This window comes from Macrobrachium nipponense, chromosome 11 (assembly GCF_015104395.2).
Source record: "Macrobrachium nipponense isolate FS-2020 chromosome 11, ASM1510439v2, whole genome shotgun sequence".
Taxonomy (NCBI): Eukaryota; Metazoa; Arthropoda; class Malacostraca; order Decapoda; family Palaemonidae; genus Macrobrachium; species Macrobrachium nipponense.
In genome coordinates, this window is record NC_061087.1 from 47,935,029 (window position 1) to 47,955,593 (window position 20,565).

Here is a 20,565-nt window from a genome sequence, read left to right on the forward strand (position 1 = left end):
CCCTACAGAGTGTAAAACCCAGTTATGAATATATTTAACAAGCGCCATAGAACCGAAACGTCGCTAACCTATAGTGACAGTAACTGCGGGCTTCCTGTATATATATGTATATTTATATTTATATTTATACTTTTATTTATAAAGCCTGAGGTCCAAATGCAAGAATACAATGAAATTTTTTATGTCTATATCAAGATTTAAACTGTCACCCGGAATATCAGAGCGATGTTACATTACAGATCTGACCATAATAATGCGGCCTCATTTTGAATTCGCTCAATTGAATATTGCTATTGACATCAGAGTTTCACCATGTTCTTACATTTCAGCTCAGGCTTTGTAGTGACAAGCATATAAAAAAAATAAGTATTTGAGAAGTGGAAAGTGCATTGTGGTTATTGAACAAATGTAGGCAGCAGTTTAAAGTTGGTATAAAGTATTTAGTAATTAAAACAATTATTTTGCAGTATATGTCGTCCATATATAATTTAAATTTTATTGGCAATATACAGACAGCCTCCGGTTATCGGCAATCTTGTTTTAACCCTCTTACGCCGGAGCGGTAAATAAAAAATTGTCTCCCGTAGCGCGCTTAGTTTTCTAGATTAAGAGTTCATTTTTGGCTCCTTTTTTCTGTCATTGCCTGAAGTTTAGTATGCAACCATCAGAAATGAAAAAAATTATCATTATCATATATAAATAATGCGATATATGATAGCGCAAAAATGAAATTTCATATATAATTGTATTCAAATCGCGCTGTGCGCAAAACGGTTAAAGGTAACAAGTTACTTTTTTTTTTCGTTGTAATGTACACTAAATTGCAATCATTTTGGTATAAACACATTGTAAAACGATAAAAGCAACACAGAGAAAATATTATCACAAAATAATGCATGAATTCGTAACGCGCGGACGTAAACAAATATTTTTTTCAAAAATTCACCATAAATCGAAATATTGTTATAGAGACTTGCAATTTGTTTCAAAATGAAGACAAATGATTGAATATTACTATACTGTAAGAGTATTAGCTTACAATTGCAGTTTTCAACCCTATCTGACGAGTTAAAGTTGACCGAATGTCGAATTTTTTTTTATATATATTATTTATATGCAATTATTTCAAAAATAAGAAAAGCTACAACCTTCAAATATTTTTCGTTTTATTCTACATGAAATTGTGCACATTTTCATATATAAAACTTTATGAAATGCCTAATATGAAACGGTTCAAATATTCCGAGAAAGGGACATACGCATTTCGGAGATTTGTGGCGGAGAATCCGCGCGCGGAGGGAAGGAAAGATTTTTTTTTAAATTCACCATAAATCTAAATATTTTGCTAGAGACTTTGAATTTGTTTCAAGATGAATATAAATGACTGAGTATGACTAGACTGTAAGAGGTTTAGCTTACAACTGCGTTTTTCTACCATTTCGGTATAGTCAAAGTTGACCGAACTTGGTTTTTTTTCTATTTATCATGATTTATATGCAAATATTTCAAAAATGAGAAAAGCTACAACCTTCAATTATTTTTTGTTGTATTCTACATGAAATTGGGCACATTTTCATATATAAAACTTTATGTAACGGCTAATTTAAAATAGTGCAAACCTTACCACAATCACACATATGATTTTTTCGGAAAAGTTACCGCACGGACGTAAAGAAAATGTTATTTTTTTCATAAATTCACCATAAATCGAAATATTGTGCTAGAGACTTCCAATTTGTTGCAAAATGAAGGTAAATGCTTGAATATTACTAGAATATAAGCGTTTTAGCTTACAATTACGTTTTTCGACCATTTCGGTAGAGTCAAAGTTGGCCGAAGGTTGAAATTTTGGCAATTATCGGTATTTATATGAAAATATATCAAAACTGATAAAAGCTACAACCATGGGTAGTTTTTAGTTGTATTGTGCATGAAATTGCGCACATTTCCATATATAAAACTTTATATAACAGCTAATTTTAAAATGGTGCAAACATTACCACAATCGCATGTATGATTTTTTTCGGAAGAGTTACCGCGCGGACGTAAGGAAAAAGTTTTTTCATAAATTCACCATAAATCAAAATATTGTGCTAGAGACTTCCAATTAGTTGCAAAATTAAGGTAAATGATTGAATATTATTAAAATATAAGAGTTTTAGCTTACAATTGCGTTTTTCAACCATTTCGGAAGTCAAAGTTGACCGAAGGTTGAAATTTTGGCAATTATCGTTATTTATATGAAAATATCTTAAAACTGATAAAAGCTAAAATCATGAGTATTTTATTGTTGTATTCTACATAAAAATGCACACATTTTCATATATAATACTTCATGTAACGGCTAATTTACAATGGTACAAAAATTATGTCAAAGTGACGAAATAATTTCAGAGATGTGTCACCGATACTTTTTAGTGCGGCAAGAAAGAAATTCGCGCTTGCGCGCCTGCGTAACGATTGTAAACAAAACAACACCTTCATCCGTGAACTCCCAGCATCCCCCAAGGCGCATGATTCAAAAGTTTTAGGCTGGTAGGCCTATAAGTATTTTTCCGCGAATTTAGAAAAAAACTTTTGTAAGTCGACGTAAAATACGTCCAGTCGGCACACGGGAGACAAAAAATGTCGATGTAAAATACGTCCAGTCGGCGTAAGAGGGTTATGGTGCTTGTCTAGCGCCAAAAAGTGCCAATTTCTGGTTATCAGCACCGGTAATAGAGTATTGGCTCTGATACATACTTAATAGAGGCGCCAAAATGCAGTTATCGGCACCGATAAGTCCCGAAAATTGTCAAGTTTTCCGTTGTCGGCGATTTCGCTTATCAAACCATCAGAACTGAACCCCCGCCAATAACTGGGACCTGCCTTTATACATGTTTAACTGCTACTATATTGTAACCATCCTGGTATATATTATAGATTGACATTATTTATAGTCTGAACAATTTACCCATATTAACTGTTTCTCACTTTTTCACCAGGGTTATGATTTGGCAGAGTCGTTTATAGTCACGCAAGACCCTACTGATAACACTATAGCAGATTTTTGGAGAATGGTATTTGACCAAGAAGTCACAACAATAGTTATGCTTTCAGAGGTAAGCTTCAGGAATGTTGGAATATATTTTTCATCATTCTTGTTGCAGTCTGTTTCTTCCAAGTTTAGTGTTAATTGCATGAAGGGGAATCATAAATTATATCGTGACTTATATGTTTATACTTCTTAAAGAATACATCCATTCAGGTTGCATGTTGCAAGTTAGTAGCATGTCCTTGTTGCCCTCAGGTAACTTTGCCAAAACTCTTCCTAAGAAAATGTTCTTTATAATTTTTCTTTTGTGAACAGCAAGTTTGCAAGAGAAAAATCCAAGTGGCTAAGGAAAGCAGAAGTTGAGAATTCCAAACAGCTAATAAAAACATTTGTGTTCATAATATTTGGTCATCCTGACTAATTTGGGTTTATTCAGACCATTAGGAGTAACCCTTTACATTATATCACCTTAAGGAGGATGAGTTTATTTTGGCTATGTAGTAGTACTGTCACATCTCTTGGTGTCTTAATGTTAGAAAGCTGGATTTCAGTTGTTATGGGTATAAGCTGGGTTTCAGTCGTTGTGGGTATGTGATCAAGACCACACACATCAAAAAGAATGTTTAAATAAATTTTTATGATAGCTGTATTCCCTCCAGCAGGTGGGAGGAAAACATAGTTTGACAACTAAAAGTTAATAGGATCATTTAATTTTTTTTTTTTTTGTGCTCTTGTCTACCTGCAAGGATGTGAGTGAGTGGTGCAGATATTTTATCGGTCGGTTTTTATTTGATTTTATATTCTAATTTTGTTTTGCTTGGTATGTAGTAGGACATATTCTGGAAGGTAAGGAAAAAACATAGGATATGTCAGGTAAGAGAATGTAACACCCATCTGTACTTTTTAGCCTATTGACAGTCTTGATATGTTTATAAATGTATGAACAAGGATTGTTCTTTCAACGGCCATTGAGATCATTGTGCTGATTGGCCAGATGATGTTATTAATTAATTATAATTGGAAGTGCAAAGAGATTTAAGAAGCTGCCAAGAATATGAAAAGAAGGTAAAGAGATTCTTCTAAAGCTACGATAGGAAGTAATGGTAGAAGTAAGTGCTTCATTTAATTTTCATGATCTGTTAGCATAGCTCTTTTCCTTCTTCTGGTGTATCTAGTAATCCGTCTCCCTCTAGACATTTTTCTTCATAACTTAAAGCTCCCTGTATCATTTAGGATATGAGGGTTGGGAAATTAGTATCTGATGTATCAAATCTTAGGGCTTTGTTAGAAAAGTTTGGAATTTGCCACCTCTACCATTTGCTTTATTACCAACACAAATAAATCATTCTTTTCATGTCTTTCCCCCCCCCCTCCCCCCCCCCCCCACAGCTGAGGAAGACCCAATCCCCTCCCTCTCTTATAGCCACACCATAGCCATAGCCCTGTGAAGCTCCCCTCACTTTTTGAGGTAAAAAAAAAAAGCTAGGTATGTCAGTGAGAGGAAGTGGTGTGTTCTCATGGTCTTCCTATGGCCAACCTGGTGCAAGTCGCACACAGGTTGTTGCATAGTTATCGAAGGTTGTGAGACGTAAGATGAAATGGAGTAAAACTAAGCCAGGTGTACATGATTTAGTTGTAGAACAGCATGCTCATTATCGACCTAATTATTTCTCCCAGACCTTCCAGGAGGCTGTGGACTGCTAGCAATCCCTATCCAGGACCCTATTCTGGTCTTTTGGTTATTTCTATCCTTTGTTTGGCTATGTCTCCCTTGAAGGTTGCTTTGATGTCTTCTCAAAAGCATTCTTTTTGTGCCAGGTTCTCGCACTCTTCCTTGGTGTGCCAGTCTGTTACACGTCATTTTTTTGACATGGGAGGTTCATTTGTGCAGCAAGGATGGCACGTGAGAGAAATCAGTGTGCTTATTCTAGATCAGAATCACCCTTGGTGCAGTGCCATGCTGAGGTGTTACATAAGAGTTTTTGTGGCCCCTTTCTCAAATCCTTCTTTTGCACCTTAGACCCCTCACTCCGTGGGGGTAGCGACGTCCAGTGCAGCTCATGTGGTGCACTGTAGGCATTACTTAAGGCTCATTGCAGCGTCCCTTCGTCCCCCAGCTGCAAGCCCTTTTTTTTTCTTTTATTATACCTCCATGCACTTTCTCTTCCATCTTCCTTTCCATCCTCACTTAACAATTGTTTCATAGTGCAACTGTGATTACTGTAATTTCCCTTTCAGCGCTGAAGAACCTCATAGATTCCAGAGCATGGCGTTTGACCTAAATTTTATATTCTATTTTACATTCTATTCAGACCCCTCACACTGTGAATTATGTCCTGGTCTCTTTGTATTTATGCCAGGTCTTTTCAGGTTTCTTTGAGGTGCTCACGGTCTCCTCTACAGCATCGTGCTCAGCCTCTTCCCTAAATAGGCGATTGGTCCTGTGCTTTTGACTGCAGATTTTTCAATAGCACAGAGTACTGGTTTTGCTCCTTCTCGGCCAGATTTGTTTTTCAGTCAATTTTGCTGTTGGAATCAGCTGCCACATCATTGACACTTCAGATGATTTTGGCATGGTCACCAGTTACCACATTGTTGATGTGATAGCACATTAGCACAGTGTTCTGTGCTTCAGATGCCAAGGTGCAAGTGTTGCTAATTCTTCATCCTCTTCCCTGTAGGAAGTTTATGCTTCTAATAAATGTTCTCTTTTAGAAGAGTAAAAATTTTATTCACCCCAGTGAGTTAGATCTTCTGCTTCTGCCACCCTCTCTAGCCCATTGATATTCTCCGTGGCTCCTCAGGCTCCCGAGTTCGTCTTAGATGATGCGGAAGAGAAATAGGTTTTGGTTGGTTTTTCTAATACTTAAAAGGTCAGGACTAGTAAGTTTCTTGAATTTTTTGTGGAACCAGTTGTCCAGGACTCTGGGTCCCTTAAGGCTTCCAACTTGAGCTGAGGCAGATTCTCTTCTGTCCCGTATATTAACTAATCTGCATCAGATAGGTTTGATGCTTTGCAAATTACTTCAAAGAAAGTTTCTTCACAGAGCTCTTCAGTTTGTTCAACCTTTTATGAAAAATAGAAGAGCTATATCCCTATAACAAACCAATAACCAGAGTTGGTTCCTTTTCCAATTTGGGACTCAGTCTCTCTTTTTCTGCTAAATTCAAAGAAGAAGAGAGCAGTTTTGTCTGTCAAGATTGCAATTACTCCCTTAGATTTGGATTCTGTGCTAGTCTGCCTTCCATATCATGGAGGTTATGTCTTCCTGCAATAATTTTGCAGCTATTGATGATATAGCCTGAGAGATTGTTTTGGCTCTCCTTCAAGAGAGGCAGCAGTTAGAGAGTGACTTCGTCAATAATTTAGGGTGCATGGATTGTAATTTCTTTTGGGATGCATGGATTGAGCATTTTCTGACTCCTTAGGGGTGTGTTTGTATATCTTGATAAATGCGAGGATTGAGCACCATGTAGTCATTTTATTTTCTCACTATACTTCAGTCTCTGCAGTCAGAAAACCGATGTAATTGTGCAGCATCCCTTACATTCTTTGTTGGATGCTTCAGGTTTGGTGCTGGTGGTGGAGAAAGTAGAGACCAGGTAGTGGTTACATTGCTCACAGGCATTTAGGTACCCTCAGCCACAGCAACAGCTGCCTTTTATGTTGGTGCAGGGTGCCAATAGTCTGCTAAAGCTGGCAGGTGAGTTTGGGTATGTAAGAGGTTTAGTGTCAGGAGAAAAATTCAGCTACTTTTAAAGTGATGCATTGTGCCCTCAGGCTGCAGTAGGTGGAAGGGTGATCTTATTTTGTGTGGTTTGGCAGAACCTAAAGGTCTTTCAATTTTGGGCAATGTGTTTTGGCTGAGTTCAGCTTTCTAAGTTTTTACAAGAATCTGTCCCAATTGGGCAAATGGACGCATTTGTTGGCATCAGATGATCCTCTTTCTAGACAAATGACTAATTCTGGAACCGAAAGATGCTTACTTCATCAAACTAGGATCTTAATGGCCTCATCAAATCATTCAACACTTCTAAGTAGAAGAAGGCTGATCTGGTTTCTTGGAACCTAGATGTCATGCTCAAGTGGCTCATGTGCCCTCCTTTCAAACCCATCAGTTCCACTTCCCTTGAAGCCCTGACTCGGAAGACACTTTTCCGTTTAGCTTTGGCAACTGCCGAGTGTGTAAGTGAACTGCAAGCTACTTACAAGAGGGTAGGTTTCTCCCAAGGAGAAATAGTGTGCTCTTTTACCCAAGGTTTCCTATCCAAGAATGAGGATCTATCCAAGCCCTGGCCTTGCTCCTTCCATATGAAGATTTTAATGGAAATCCTGGGCTCAAAGGAAGAGGAAAGGGTTCTTTGCTCAATCAAAGTTCCTAAGATATTATCTATGAAGGACTGAGAAGATCAGAGGACCCTCTAGCAACCTCTGGTGTTCTGTCAAGAATCCGTCTCACCCTCTTTTGATTATTGCTGTCCTTCTTCCTAAGTGACCTGGTCTCCAATGTGCATTGTCAGCTTCACAAAGGCATTTTGCCCTTAATTTATCCCTTTTATCAATTCTTAAGTCATCTTCTTGGAGGTTTAAATTGATCTCCGTGCCTCACTACTTGAGAAAAATAAAAATATTGTTTGAAAATTGTAGTACCTGGAGTGCCCACCAGTCTTAATGCATGAGTAGTGGTTTTTTGGTCAGTGTAGGTGACAGCGCTGTTATGGTTGTTTATTTTTATTGGTACTGCACCCAGGGCAAGGGCACCGTTTCATGTCCATCTGGTCAGCGATCAGGCCTATCCTCCATTGCAAGACTCCCACTTATGTATATAAAAGGCAACCCTCAGCTCAACTACAAGTTAAGATGAGCATCAATATAGGTTAAGATGAGCGCCAACCAGATACAATATTTATCTGCAGTAGGTGTCTTCAGGTAAAGAAACAACCAACATTGTTTCAATGCTAGCCATCCTTTCTATTTCAAAACCATTATAGCACCTCAATGTGGGATTCAGCTAAGTAATTACTTGGTAAGTTACTCAAATGAAAATGATATTTTTATAATAAGACTAAAGTTCATATATACTTAGCAAGTAATTACAAAAACAGAGCCCCCTCCTCCCCTCTCATGGACATTAGTGCACAAACAGAATGATGCCACTGACAAAGTCGTTACCTCACACCCATGTGGTGGGGTGGGCGTGTCACCTACACTATGCTAGTGAAGCGCCACTGTGATTTTTAAATTTAAGGTTGCTGTGTGAGTGGAAACTACAGCTAAGTACTAATTACTTGGTAAGTATACTATATATGAGACTTAATTTTATTATAAAAATATTTTTACCGTATCGATCAGCTTGGTAGCGATGATGCTTCTCTTTCTGGTAGTGTTTAAACAAGTTTAAGCTGCCTTGTCAATGAAAGTTATCTTTGGCTTTGATCATTTTTGCTGCAATCCCCTTTAGCTAAGGATTTTTCATGGTTTAAAGTAAGATCAGATTCAAGGTGTTTCTGGGCAGGATGGGTTGGTAGGGGTTGGCAATGGTACTGCTTGGGTACAAGGAAGTGTTAGCAATGCTGTTGAAGTGGAAATAAGGGAGCTGAAAAACTTGCACAGGTTTCGGAATAACTTACTGGCATAAACTGCCCAGTCTTGTTGCGTCAGAACTTTTCTGGTCCACCAGTGTCTCAGTCTGTGTGCATATATGCCAAATGTGCATGTGTATATGTACACGCATGCTTCATGTTGAGGTAAACTACAGTACACATTTGCAGTATATTTGGTATGGCATACAAAAAATTTATGAATCTGTACTTGTCCAGAACTCATGAATTCAACTTAAGTAATCATACATCACTGAATGAGACATTGAGTGAACAGGTAATGTAGTATGTTTCACTGGTAAACACTATATAAATCACTTTACAGGATATTAACTTATGCACAACATGAGAGAGAGAGAGAGAGAGAGAGAGAGAGAGAGAGAGAGAGAGAGAGAGAGAGAGAGAGAGAGAGAGAGAGAGAGAGAGAGAGAGAGAGAAGCATTCTATATAGTTGTACTTATTTAATAAACTCCTATATGTACCTGTAACACATGCACACACATCTTCCTTCTCTACCCAGACATTTCTTATTTTTAATTCCTTTGTGTTTTGTCAAATTTTCACTGCATAAAATTTTGAAAAACAAAAATCATACTGCTAGATCATTGCTTCCAGTCCATGGCAATGTACATTTTGTGCTAATCACTGAACTGTGGGGGACATATGTAACTGTAAGTGGTTCACAAGCAAAAACATCCACAAAATAGCATCAGGGAACACTTACAGCACACCATTTCACTACTGTGAGTATTAATCTATTACACAGAGAGAGAGAGAGAGAGAGAGAGAGAGAGAGAGAGAGAGAGAGAGAGAGAGAGAGAGAGAGAGATAAACACAAACACTGATTTATAATTTTTTTTGTGTTGTCATGCTTTTCGTAAGGTTGGAGCATGAATCAAAAGCTGATTGCTTTGATAAACTAAGTAACTGTTTCATACTGACTTTATCTGAGGATGATACAGTGCCCTCATTCCATTGTAATGCTAATCATGAACCCTAGTAATAATAAAGAATTAGGAGCTCTGAATTCAGTAACTAAAACAAGAGGTTCATGAAATATATTATGTAAAGAGGTCCCAAAAATCATGCAACTTTTAGATTGTGCAAAGTTCATTAGGGTGGGGCCAGGTCATCTCCTCACCCGAGCTGTAACTGTCTTTGTAGTGCTGTGGACATGTTCCTACCACTGTGTCTTGAGCTTTTTGGCAGGATTCTAATGAGGATGCCACCAGGGTATTTTTACACTCAATACTTTACATCCCACTTTTTTTCCCATTTATCTTGGGTTGACATTGCTTGGGAAGTGGAGATGTGGTAGTTGACTTGGGCAGGGATTGGTGGCATTTGGGAATACAAAATTCCCTTCCTAAAGAGTACTATAAGTTTTCCATTTTCTCATACGGGTACTCCTCATTCAATGATGTACTCGTTTTACGAAAACTCGAAGTTACGACAGCAACATGAAGAGAGAGAGAAGAGAAACCCTATAATGAAAATAAAAACATTCCCAATGGTGGCCAAGAGAAAGGCTATTCAGTGCCAAATATCTAGCCTAGCTTATGGCTTCAACAATAAAGAAGGCTTTAATATATACTTTGTAAAGAAAAGCTCTACAGTTTAACCTCTTAAAGTTGGCATTCTATGGTCTGGGAACTCCACTGGTTGGCTTGATTCAGCTGCCATTAGTTCATTGCATGGCTAAACGGGTGGCGCAATGTTTGTTTACAACTTCAAGACAGCAAAAATTATTCCTTAACTCCTTTGTTTTAGTGAGAATTCTTAGTAATGAAAAGAAAATGTGTGAATTCTTAGTAATGAAAAGAAAATATAAAGTCAAATATGTTTTTTATATTAACTTGAAAATTAATATATTTTATTTTAAATATTCCACTTGAGACATTTGGTATGCATGACTTACATGTAATACAGTTAGATAATTTTTTATACAACTGTGTATTTACAGTGGTCCCCCTGTATTCGTGGGGGATGCTTACCAGACCCCCCCGTGAATAGTTAGAACCCGCGAATGTTTGGGACCCCTATAAAAACGCTAAAAACAGCCTATTTTGTCAGTTAAAACTCAAGAAAAACCCACTAAAAATTTTCATACTCGGTTTTTTAATAGTTTTATCACAAAAAGTGCATTTTATGATGAAATTCATAAAAAACAGGAATTTGTGGATATTAATCATAGAAAAATACCGCAAATGTGTGAGTGAGTCTGCAAATCTGGAGAATGCGAATACGGGGGGTCCACTGTACATACATATTTGATATGTCACTCATGAGATCAGATGATACTAGAGGTAAGAAGTGCAAACGTAAATTTTTATCAGTGCTAGAAAATGCTTATTCTCTTAGTGAATAGTTTAGTGTTCACTTTCCTCAATAGATGGCAATGTGCTTTGTTTACATTTTGACGGCGACATTCAAATGCCCCGTGATCGCCGAAATTCATTCATTATTTTCTTCATCTCACTACCCTCTACAATAAAAATAAGTGACAAAAAAACTAATAGCGACAATTATGAGATACCAAATTTAGAATATGAAAGTCACTGCTAAGTAATGTGCAGATTCTGAGAAGAGTTTAGCACTGTAGTATTAACTTAGTATTGTATTGACTTACTAGTAGGCTAACTCAGGAATGTAGGCTAAATGTGTTAAATAAAGTACACTATTTTAAAGAAAATTATACATTATGAAGTTATAAAATGATGAACTTAAAATATATGAGTAATAAAATGATAAAAAGTGCTGTCAGAACTTTGCCAAGTAGTAGACTATGTTGAGAACTAGTTCTGTGTATAATATACGACTGAAAATTAATGCTGTTAGTTGAAATAAAGAGAATAACATGTTTAGCGACCACAGAAAATTAATGCTGTTAGTCGAAATAAAGAGAATAACATGTTTAACGATGTGGTCGCTGGAATGGAACCCCGTCAGTGAATGAGGAATACCTGTAATTATAGCATCGGTGGGCTCATTGGCACCCCAGGTTTCTTCTGTACATTTTATGGTCACTGCTTCCATTTTATGCTTGGTCACTAACAAATTGAGTACCCTTATCTATATAGATAGGTGTGCACTATATCAGTCAGGGCCACCATGACCTCGGGTGTGAATGTATTTCCCATATTCATGTGTCCCCTTAGCAACGCCCAACACGCCCTAACCATTTCTTCTGCTAGCATTACTCGTATCATGTTGGCAGGCTCTTCCACTTGGCAAAAGCATGTTAGTTTACACTCCAACTTGACCCATTATAATTAAACCTGACTGTACCATTAACACTCAATCTAAGTTGATGTGTGTAACCATTCCCCAACGTAATTTATCCTTTTTGTAGTTGACATCTTCCGTCATATCAACACAACACACTTTATTTGAAACATCAAAACATATCTGGACATCAACACTTAGCGTGCCCCTGTTTTTGAGACATCAAAAATTCATGAGATGGCTTATAAACGTTGTAATCTCCCTGCATCCTAAATAAAAAAAAAGTTTTTTGAATGTTAGTCTCCTCTCATTTTTCACAATCATTCATAACCAAGAAACTTTGAACATTGTGATATGGGAGTACGTACTAATTTGTCTAACATGCATGATAATACATTGTCAAGCATGGGATGTGTGTGGGATTGATGATGATTTTTTTTACATTTCAAATATTTTGCAATACAACAGTAGATGTTGTAACCTCTTGTATCGAAACAGTCCTAGATATGATGGCTCCAATTTATGTTATATCAATTGCAAGCATTTCAGATATATCCTAGCACATGTGAAAATTTTAACAGGTCTCATTTTAAACCTTCAGTTATACATGCTCTGATAGTTTTTGTTTGTCTTCATCTTAAACATGTGTTGCTTGTTGCGTGCACTACTTTTACAATTCATCTTACACAAATGCACTGCGTAATGTTCTACCAAATAATTGAAAATCTCACTAGATCCATGATTGTTGAGCAGGGCAACACTGGATTATGCCTGAGCACTAACAAGTAGGGCCTATCCTTTATGGTTCCCTTTGGAAATGGCTAAACACAAGTATATGTGCATGATTAAACTTGGAAGGGACCACAGGCCTTGTCAGGCTTCAGTTTTTCATTTTGATGATTGCATACACAGTTGCAAGCATGACACCTGGCAATATAATCAGTCATTGTCTTTTTCATCTATCAGCTGATTTCAAAGGTTAGTGGGCAGGAGTCATCTGTCTCACAAATGTCAGTCAGCTGATCCTGAAGATCACCATTTCCAGCAATTGACAAGAAGACTGACATCATTATTGTGGAAAAATTACCAAGTACATTTTTAACACTGAAGGGCAGATACCAGTGTTCATATAACCAATCTTTTGCAATGATGGTTGTTTTTTCTACTGTCAAACAATTAGTACTGTATATGCTGGTGTAAAGTGATTTTTTAACCTTAAAAGTATAAGAAGCAAACCTTAAATCCAATAGTTAACTGCCTTCACAGCTATCGATACTATAAGCAAAACAACTGTAATAGCTTAAAAACTGTAGGTAAATTAAATGAATCACTGTCAGCACAACTATTGATTCCATAATGAGCGAGCTCTCACTCTGTTACTAGCTTTATCTAGAGCACCATTATTATAAGACAATGATATTAGACAATTTTGTTAATGAAACTTATTATGCAATGCCCTTTTAACGTTTATAATATATAATTCAAGTTACTGAAAGGGTAAATTGGAGTAGACATACTTTCTTGTTTACAAAACAGCCATGTTTGTAGTCCCCAGTTGTGCTTGACTCACAAGCCTTGTTGACTAAAGGCCAGTATTTCCTTGGTAATATTTTATAATAAAAATAAGGATTTTGTGATATTGATAGTTCCCAGTTATCCTTAATACTATAGGGGTTCTTTCCAATTTTAAAGGAAAACATTCATGCGGATCTACTTCCAATGGGTATTACTCCGATGATAGTGACATCACAGATGTTGAGCATTTGTCGTAATGTTTACCGTATATTTTTCCTAGGGGAATACAAAAGTATTTTCGTAATGATAAAACTTTGCCGAACATTTTAAAATCTTGAAGGGACTGGTTTTACACATTTTTAGTATGATAATTCCAATAATTATTAATTAATTTATTTTTTAGTATGATAATTCCAATAATTATTAATTTATTTTTACATGAAAAATGGGTGGTTGTCTTATATGCTGAGTTGCCTTATGTGCCAGCATGTAAGTGCTTGTATATATAAACCTATTTCATTTCAATGGTGTTCTTTGAGTATTGTGGGCATTCTTTTATTTGGTAATTTCTGTAATAATTCAGTATGATTAACAGTTTCAATGGGCTAAGAATTCAGATGTATGTAGTAACCATTTCAACCTAATATAAAAAAATTCACTTTACAGCTGGGAAGTGGTGATGATTGTTGCAACAAGTACTGGCCAGAGGATGACGAAACTTATGAACACATTTCGGTTAAGCTGATATCTAGTGAAAGCTACCCAAAATATTCTTGTCGGACCTTCCTCCTTACAAACACGAAGGTAAATATTTATCATTGTAATATCTCGTAACTGTTATAGCTCAAATAGATTGTTTTTCCTTTAGCTTCAGTGGTTGGTTTTGCATATTATACATCCTCGCTCTCTTAATTTTTTATTTATGCAATTACATATATATTTTATATTAGCTTAGCCACTGTTTATCTTGAAAGAATTCACATTTATAAACCTGCCTGGGGCTCCATAAGACAGATCAACCAATATCAAAGAATTCTCTCATAGTAGTGGGTGTTGCCAGAATAGTGCCTTTTGACATGATTTTGGAAATTAACTCAATGCTGGAGTCCTGTATCCCCTACTTCTAGTAAATACCTTGGTATTTTTATTCACCCTTCTCTCATAGCTGTGGCATCAGTGCACAAGTGCCACGTTCACTATTCCTCTTAGGTTTGCCAATATAAATACCAAGTTGGTGTACTCTTAAGTATCCTACCTGCTCATAGTGCTTTGTCAGCAAGGTGTTTTCTGCTGAGGAAGTAAGTGCATAGTTTTAAGCCCTATAAGTACTGTATATACTCGCGTATCATCTGACTCTTGAAGCCCTAATTTTGGAGCTGATTTTAAGAGGGTCGCATCTTACGTGAGACAAAATTCGAGTATGTAATAATCATAAATTAGTATCGTATGATAAAATACAAGCATAATGGATATGCATCTTTTCCATGGATCTTTTAAAAAGTTATGTTTTACTTCACTGCATCCAATAATATTATATGTATTTTCTTATTACTATTTGTTTGTATTATAAAATACAAACATAGCAATCATGTTTTGGTTTGAAAATCAGCTGAGGGTGATTGCGAGTAAGTATGTTTTGCTGTGTCAAACATCAAATCAGAGCAACTTTCTTGCTTTTAGTTAGTACAAATGAATCTCGAGATACTCTATTTATATGGGACAGGGATATTTCACGTTATACGGTGTTTTCAAGTGGAAATATCACTTAAAAACGTATCGTGTGTGAACAAAATTTGGTTAATTTTTCGTTAGTAGATGGCGCCGAGGCCATGTTTGTGTAAAAAAAATCAACAGATCCCATTCGATATTTTCACTTTTATCTTGTCAGAATACTACGAGCTTCACGTATTTATCTTTTATTGGAGTGGAAACAGTAAAATGTGTTCTTTTCGGGCCCAATAGGTTTGATTAAAACACATTTCTCTCATTTTGCTTACGGTCGAGTTTTAAGGTACTATACCAAAGTTTGCGAGTTTCATCCATATACTACTATTATTGTGCATTGGCAACAAAGATATAACTTCAGTAAACTTACTCCATCAAACACAACGACGCTGTAGCCTGTAGTCCTCCTCGGCCCACCGCCACCGCTGCCGCACCTGTGGGCCTCCTTTGCTTGCCAACGCCACTTCCTGTGGGCTTCCTCGACCTGCTGACACTGCTGCCTCACCTATGGTTCCGCTCTGCCCGCCAGACGCCACTGCCACGCGGGGGACTACCTCAGCCCAATCTACGCTTCTGCCGTACCTGGTCCCTATGGCCCGTCCCACACCACCACCGCACACAGTGAAGCTATATATATGTTGGGAATCCATTCCCTCTTTGTAATATTATTCATGTATTTTCATCTGTGAAGAAACACATTCACAGCAGGGGCCCTGTCCCATTTTGTTTGTTTGTTCATGTGTGCGTGATGGACACTAAGTTTATGTTCACACCAGTCTATGTCAACCCAGTTCGTCTGTAATAAATTATCAGTACCCAGTTACCTTTCATACTCTCTGGTCCTCACAACATTGCTTCCAGACATAAACAGGCTGAGAAAGGGTATGTAATTTTGGGTGAGCCTTGGGAAAATGTTTCCAGGGTGAGGGGATGGTTGGAAGGCCAGGCAGGATGGGAGGGAAGCAGTTGGCAACACTGCACAGTGAGAGAGAAATGTTAGTAAACTTGGTCACAGCATCAACATGGGGATTAGGTGGCTGGGGAAAGAGTTTCCCAGGCAGGGAAGTGGTGGGAAGGTCTCGCAGGATGATAGGAGAGAAGTAGGTGGGTGTTTGACTTTGTGAAAGCATTATTTTTTTTTTCAATTTTTTTTTCACATTGTTAAAAAATATATCTCGCTCACATAAGTTTGTTTGTTTTGTAGTATAAATAAATGATTTACCTTAAAACTAATTTTCAAATATTAATAAGATTGAAAATAGCAACTACCAGTCTTTTTATCCACTTGGAGGAAGGTGGGCGGGGGAGTAAATGACAGTTTGATATACGAATTGGCAGAGGGGAAGGAGTCAGAGTCTAGGAGTTATTCTCTCTCTCTCTCTCTCTCTCTCTCTCTCAGAAATAATTCATAGTTTCACTCTTGATAGTCAAGATACATGATGTTGCCATTCATTGGTCTCTCCCTCTCTCTCTGTTATTTGCTGTAGGTATATATATTTTAATGGTAAAATGTTTAAAATGACTTTGAAATGATATTAATAATATAACCTCAAAGATTAATGCAGTAATAGGTTAGTAATTTTAGGTATAGTATTTGAAGTAGGAAATTATTAAAGGTATACATTTTGTGTCTGAACTTTCAAGATAGGCAGTTATAAGCATTTTTAGTGGTGGTTTTAACTATTTGCAGGTTTTAACTATTCAAGGGGGTGTCTGGTACACATCCCCCGCAAAAAAGGGGGGAACTGTATATATATATATACGTATATATATATATATATATATATATATTATATATATATATATATATATATATATATATATATATATATTTGTACATGAACTTTCCTGTCAGATATATACTTAGCTATAGTCTCCGACGTTCCCGACTGAAATTCAAATCTCGCGGCACACGCGACAGGTAGGTCAGGTGGTCTACCTTACCCGCCGCTGGGTGGCGGGTGTACGAACCGATCCCACTTTCCTGTCAGATTTTCTCTGTCGCCGGGAACGACAACTACTGTTGTGGTTTCCTCTCGATAGACTTTTCGATTCTCACTTGCCTGGAGATTATTTTGGACCTTTTTGGTGACGTATTCGCTCTGTTTGGCTTGGCATACGCTATTTTTGGACTGGTTTTGACTTTGCGCTGGATTTTTCTTGAATAATGTCTTGACTTAGATTCTGTAACTAAAACTCCTGTTTTGTTTAGGGTATGTTCGGTTGAGGGTTGTAAGGTGAGGTTGCCGAAAGCTTCGGTGGACCCTCACACTGTGTGTGTGAAATGCAGGGGGAATGAGTGTGCATTTAGTAACCCTTGTAAAGAATGTGAGGTTCTGAATGAGGATGAGTACAAGGCTCTTTCTTCATACATTAGGAAGTTAGAACGAGATAGAGTTCGGAAAGCCTCCTCTAGGAGTTCTAGTAGGCCGAGAGTGAGTGAGATTGAATCGGAACCTAACATTAATGTAGATTTAGAACCTTCTTCCCAGGTTTCAGCCTCTGCTCCCCGCGCCGAAGCCGAAGATTCGTCTTCGGAGGCGGCGGCTTTAAAGGCTACCATTCAATCTATGGAGAAGATTCGCCTGCTAGAACAAGGTAAGAGTGATAGTGTTGGTGATCAGTGCAGTGTCCCCAGTGTTGTGGAGGGTGCGTCTGACCAGCTCCGTAGTGCCTCCAGGCCTAGACCTCTTCCAGACTCCCAGTTCCAGTGGAGGAGGAAAGTCGAAAGCCGCAGGAGGGCTAGGGAGAGCCCCCACCGGTCAGGCGTCCCCTCGGCAGATCCTGAAGTACGCTCTCAGGCTGCCTCGGATCGTGTCAAGAAGGAGATCCTGCGTCAGTGTTTCTCCTTGTCTTCTTCACCTTCACCAAAGCGCGGTTGGAACTCTCCGGATGCGTCGCCCCCATTGAAGAGGGCTTGGAAGGCGCCCTTCAGTCCTTTGGCTTCCAGCCCAGAAGTCTTTCCTGAAGAGGCTTCTTTGGAAGTGAAGAGGCCCAGGAGATCCTGTGATTGCCCATCTTCACCCGCTCCTCGCTCTGCAGCTGCTTCGGAGGAAGATCCTGTGGATTCGCTGACTCGAGTCCTGGCGGGACTCCAGGCTCAGATCTCGGCCCTGGCGGACTCTGTGGCCTTAAGATCTCGTAGGAGGAAGGACGTATCTCTCCCAGTCAAGAGATCTAGACGCTTTTCATCAGAGGATCGCTCTCCTCGTCGTATGCGATCTCCTTCGTATGGGGAGGTTTTGGCCGAGCGTAGGAGCTCGCGCGAGTGGCACCACTCACCTGGCTCTCTCTCAGCAGCGTCGAGACGCCAGACTTCGGACAGGCGCACGTTGGATGGCGATGGCTTTTCTCCGGATCGGCTTAATGCTTCCGGTAGGCGATCCTCTCCGGCTCATCTTTCTTCCTCTAGTGTGCGTCCTAGAGAAGAGAGGTGCTCAGGGCAGAACAGGCTCCTTTCGTCGTCTATGTCTCGTCGTTCTTCTCCTCAGCATCTCCGAGAGCCTAGAAGGCGCCCTTCTCCGAGTAGGCGCTCATCACCTGGCTACCACTCTTCTCGCGTTTCGGACCCTGTGCTGAGTAGGCGTTTTTCTCCTGTGAGTCGCTCCTCTCTCTTCAGACGTCAAGAGTCTGATAGGAGCCCTGCGCCTGGTAGGCGTCCTGCTCATGGAAGCCGTTCTCCTGTGGATAGGCGCCAAGAGCCTCGAGTTCTTCGTTCTCCTGGTAGGCGCTCATCGTTCTCGAGGCGCCCTACTCCTGACTGTTCTCCGCTTGGCAGGCGTCAAGAGCCTCTCAAGCGCCCTGCTCCTGATAGGCGCTCGGCTCCTAGCAGCCGCTCTCCTCGCGATAGGCGCCAGGATTCTAGTAGGCGCTCTCCCTCTCGTAAGCGCAATGTTGATAGACGCGGTCTTTCACATGGTAGGAGCCCTGCCTCTCCTTCAGTCAAGATTTCGTATACCACGAAGAGGGAGTCCGATCTCAGACAGGCCAGGTCGGATAGGCGCTCTTCGGTTTCGACTCGCCGCTCTCCTGTTGATTTGACTCCTCCTTCGAGACTGCATTCTCCAACCTCACGCTCTGCTCCTGCAAGGACCTCTTCTTCTTCTAAGGATCCTCCACGCTCTCCTCTTCAAGAAGGCCAGGAAGGTTCGGAGGAAGAAACGAATACCTCGGCAGCAGTTTCTTCTTACAAGAAGCTCACAGAGCTTCTTCTTCAAGAGTTTGGGGATTCCCTTAGCCCCACTGCTCCTCCTCCTCCGCAAACGTTGTTCTCCATGGCTAAGACAACGAAGGGATCGTCGTGTGTGAGAATGAAGCCGACCCTATCAATGAAGAAGGCGCTTAGGAGTTTTGGATCTTGGATGCGCTCCAAAGAGGAAGCAGGAAAAACGGTGTTCGCCTTCCCACCGTCGAAGCTTTCCGGACGGACTGGATTTTGGTACGAGACAGGAGAGCCCTTGGGGCTGGGTCTCCCGTCCTCAGCCGATGCAGACTTTTCAGCATTGGTAGATGCCACGAGAAGGTCAGCTCTGAACTCAGCCAAAACAACTTGGGCCATGAATGAGATCGACCACATTCTGAAAGGTATGTTCAGAGTGCTTGAAGTCCTCAACTTCCTTGATTGGTCGCTGGGAGTCTTGGCTAAGAAGACGCAAGTGCCAGAGTCTTTCTCTCCGGAAGACCTTCATTGTGTGTTATCCTGCATGGATAAATCAGTAAGAGACGGAGCCAGCGAAATTGCTTCCTTGTTTGGGGCGGGCATCGTAAAGAAGAGATCAGTTTATTGCTCCTTCTTGACGAAGTCCGTCTCCCATGCGCAGAGATCTTCGTTGCTGTTTTCTCCTCTCTCCGCTCAACTGTTTCCCAAACATCTGATCCAGGATATTTTGAAGGCACTTTCAGCTAAGGCTACGCAAGACTTTCTGGCCCAGTCAGCGAGGAAGCCTCGTCCCTCCTTCTCTACCAAGACGAGAAAGGAGAAGTCTACTACTCAGGAACCCTTTCGAGGGGCTTCTACCTCCAGACCCGCCTCGTTCAGAGGTCGCAGACCCAACAGAAGAGGGAAGACTTTCTCTAAGTCAATCAAGTCTTCCAAATAAGACTCAAGTCCTTCAGACAACGGTGGGCGCCAGGCTTTTACGATTTGCAGAAGTCTGGGCCCAGAAAGGCGCAGATTCTTGGACCCTTTCAATTGTGAAGAGGGGTTACCTCATTCCTTTCACCTCAAGACCTCCCTTGACGACCACCCCAAGGGAGTTGACGGCCAAGTACAGGGACCCCATCATGAACCAGGCCCTCCAACTAGCAGTAGATCAGATGCTGGAGAAGGAGGCTATCGAACTAGTGACAGAACATCATTCAGCAGGCTTTTACAACCGCCTTTTCCTAGTTCCGAAATCCTCAGGGGGATGGAGACCGGTGTTGGACGTAAGCGCCCTGAACTTCGTAGAAAAGAAGAAGTTTGT

At 39.7% G+C, this 20,565-nt stretch overlaps 1 protein-coding gene across 2 annotated transcripts in view; it reads left to right on the forward strand.

The window, feature by feature from the left end:
- Positions 1-20,565, forward strand: part of LOC135205750 (tyrosine-protein phosphatase 69D-like) — a 472,711-nt gene that overhangs the window by 414,548 nt on the left and 37,598 nt on the right. For both annotated transcript variants that reach the window (XR_010312592.1, XM_064236870.1), the window contains exons 22-23: positions 2,985-3,101; positions 14,042-14,179. Coding sequence is in view for 1 of the 2 variants with exons in the window: in XM_064236870.1 (XP_064092940.1) it covers positions 2,985-3,101; positions 14,042-14,179 (255 nt within the window). In the remaining variant the exon portion in view is untranslated. The remainder of the gene's footprint in view (positions 1-2,984; positions 3,102-14,041; positions 14,180-20,565) is intronic.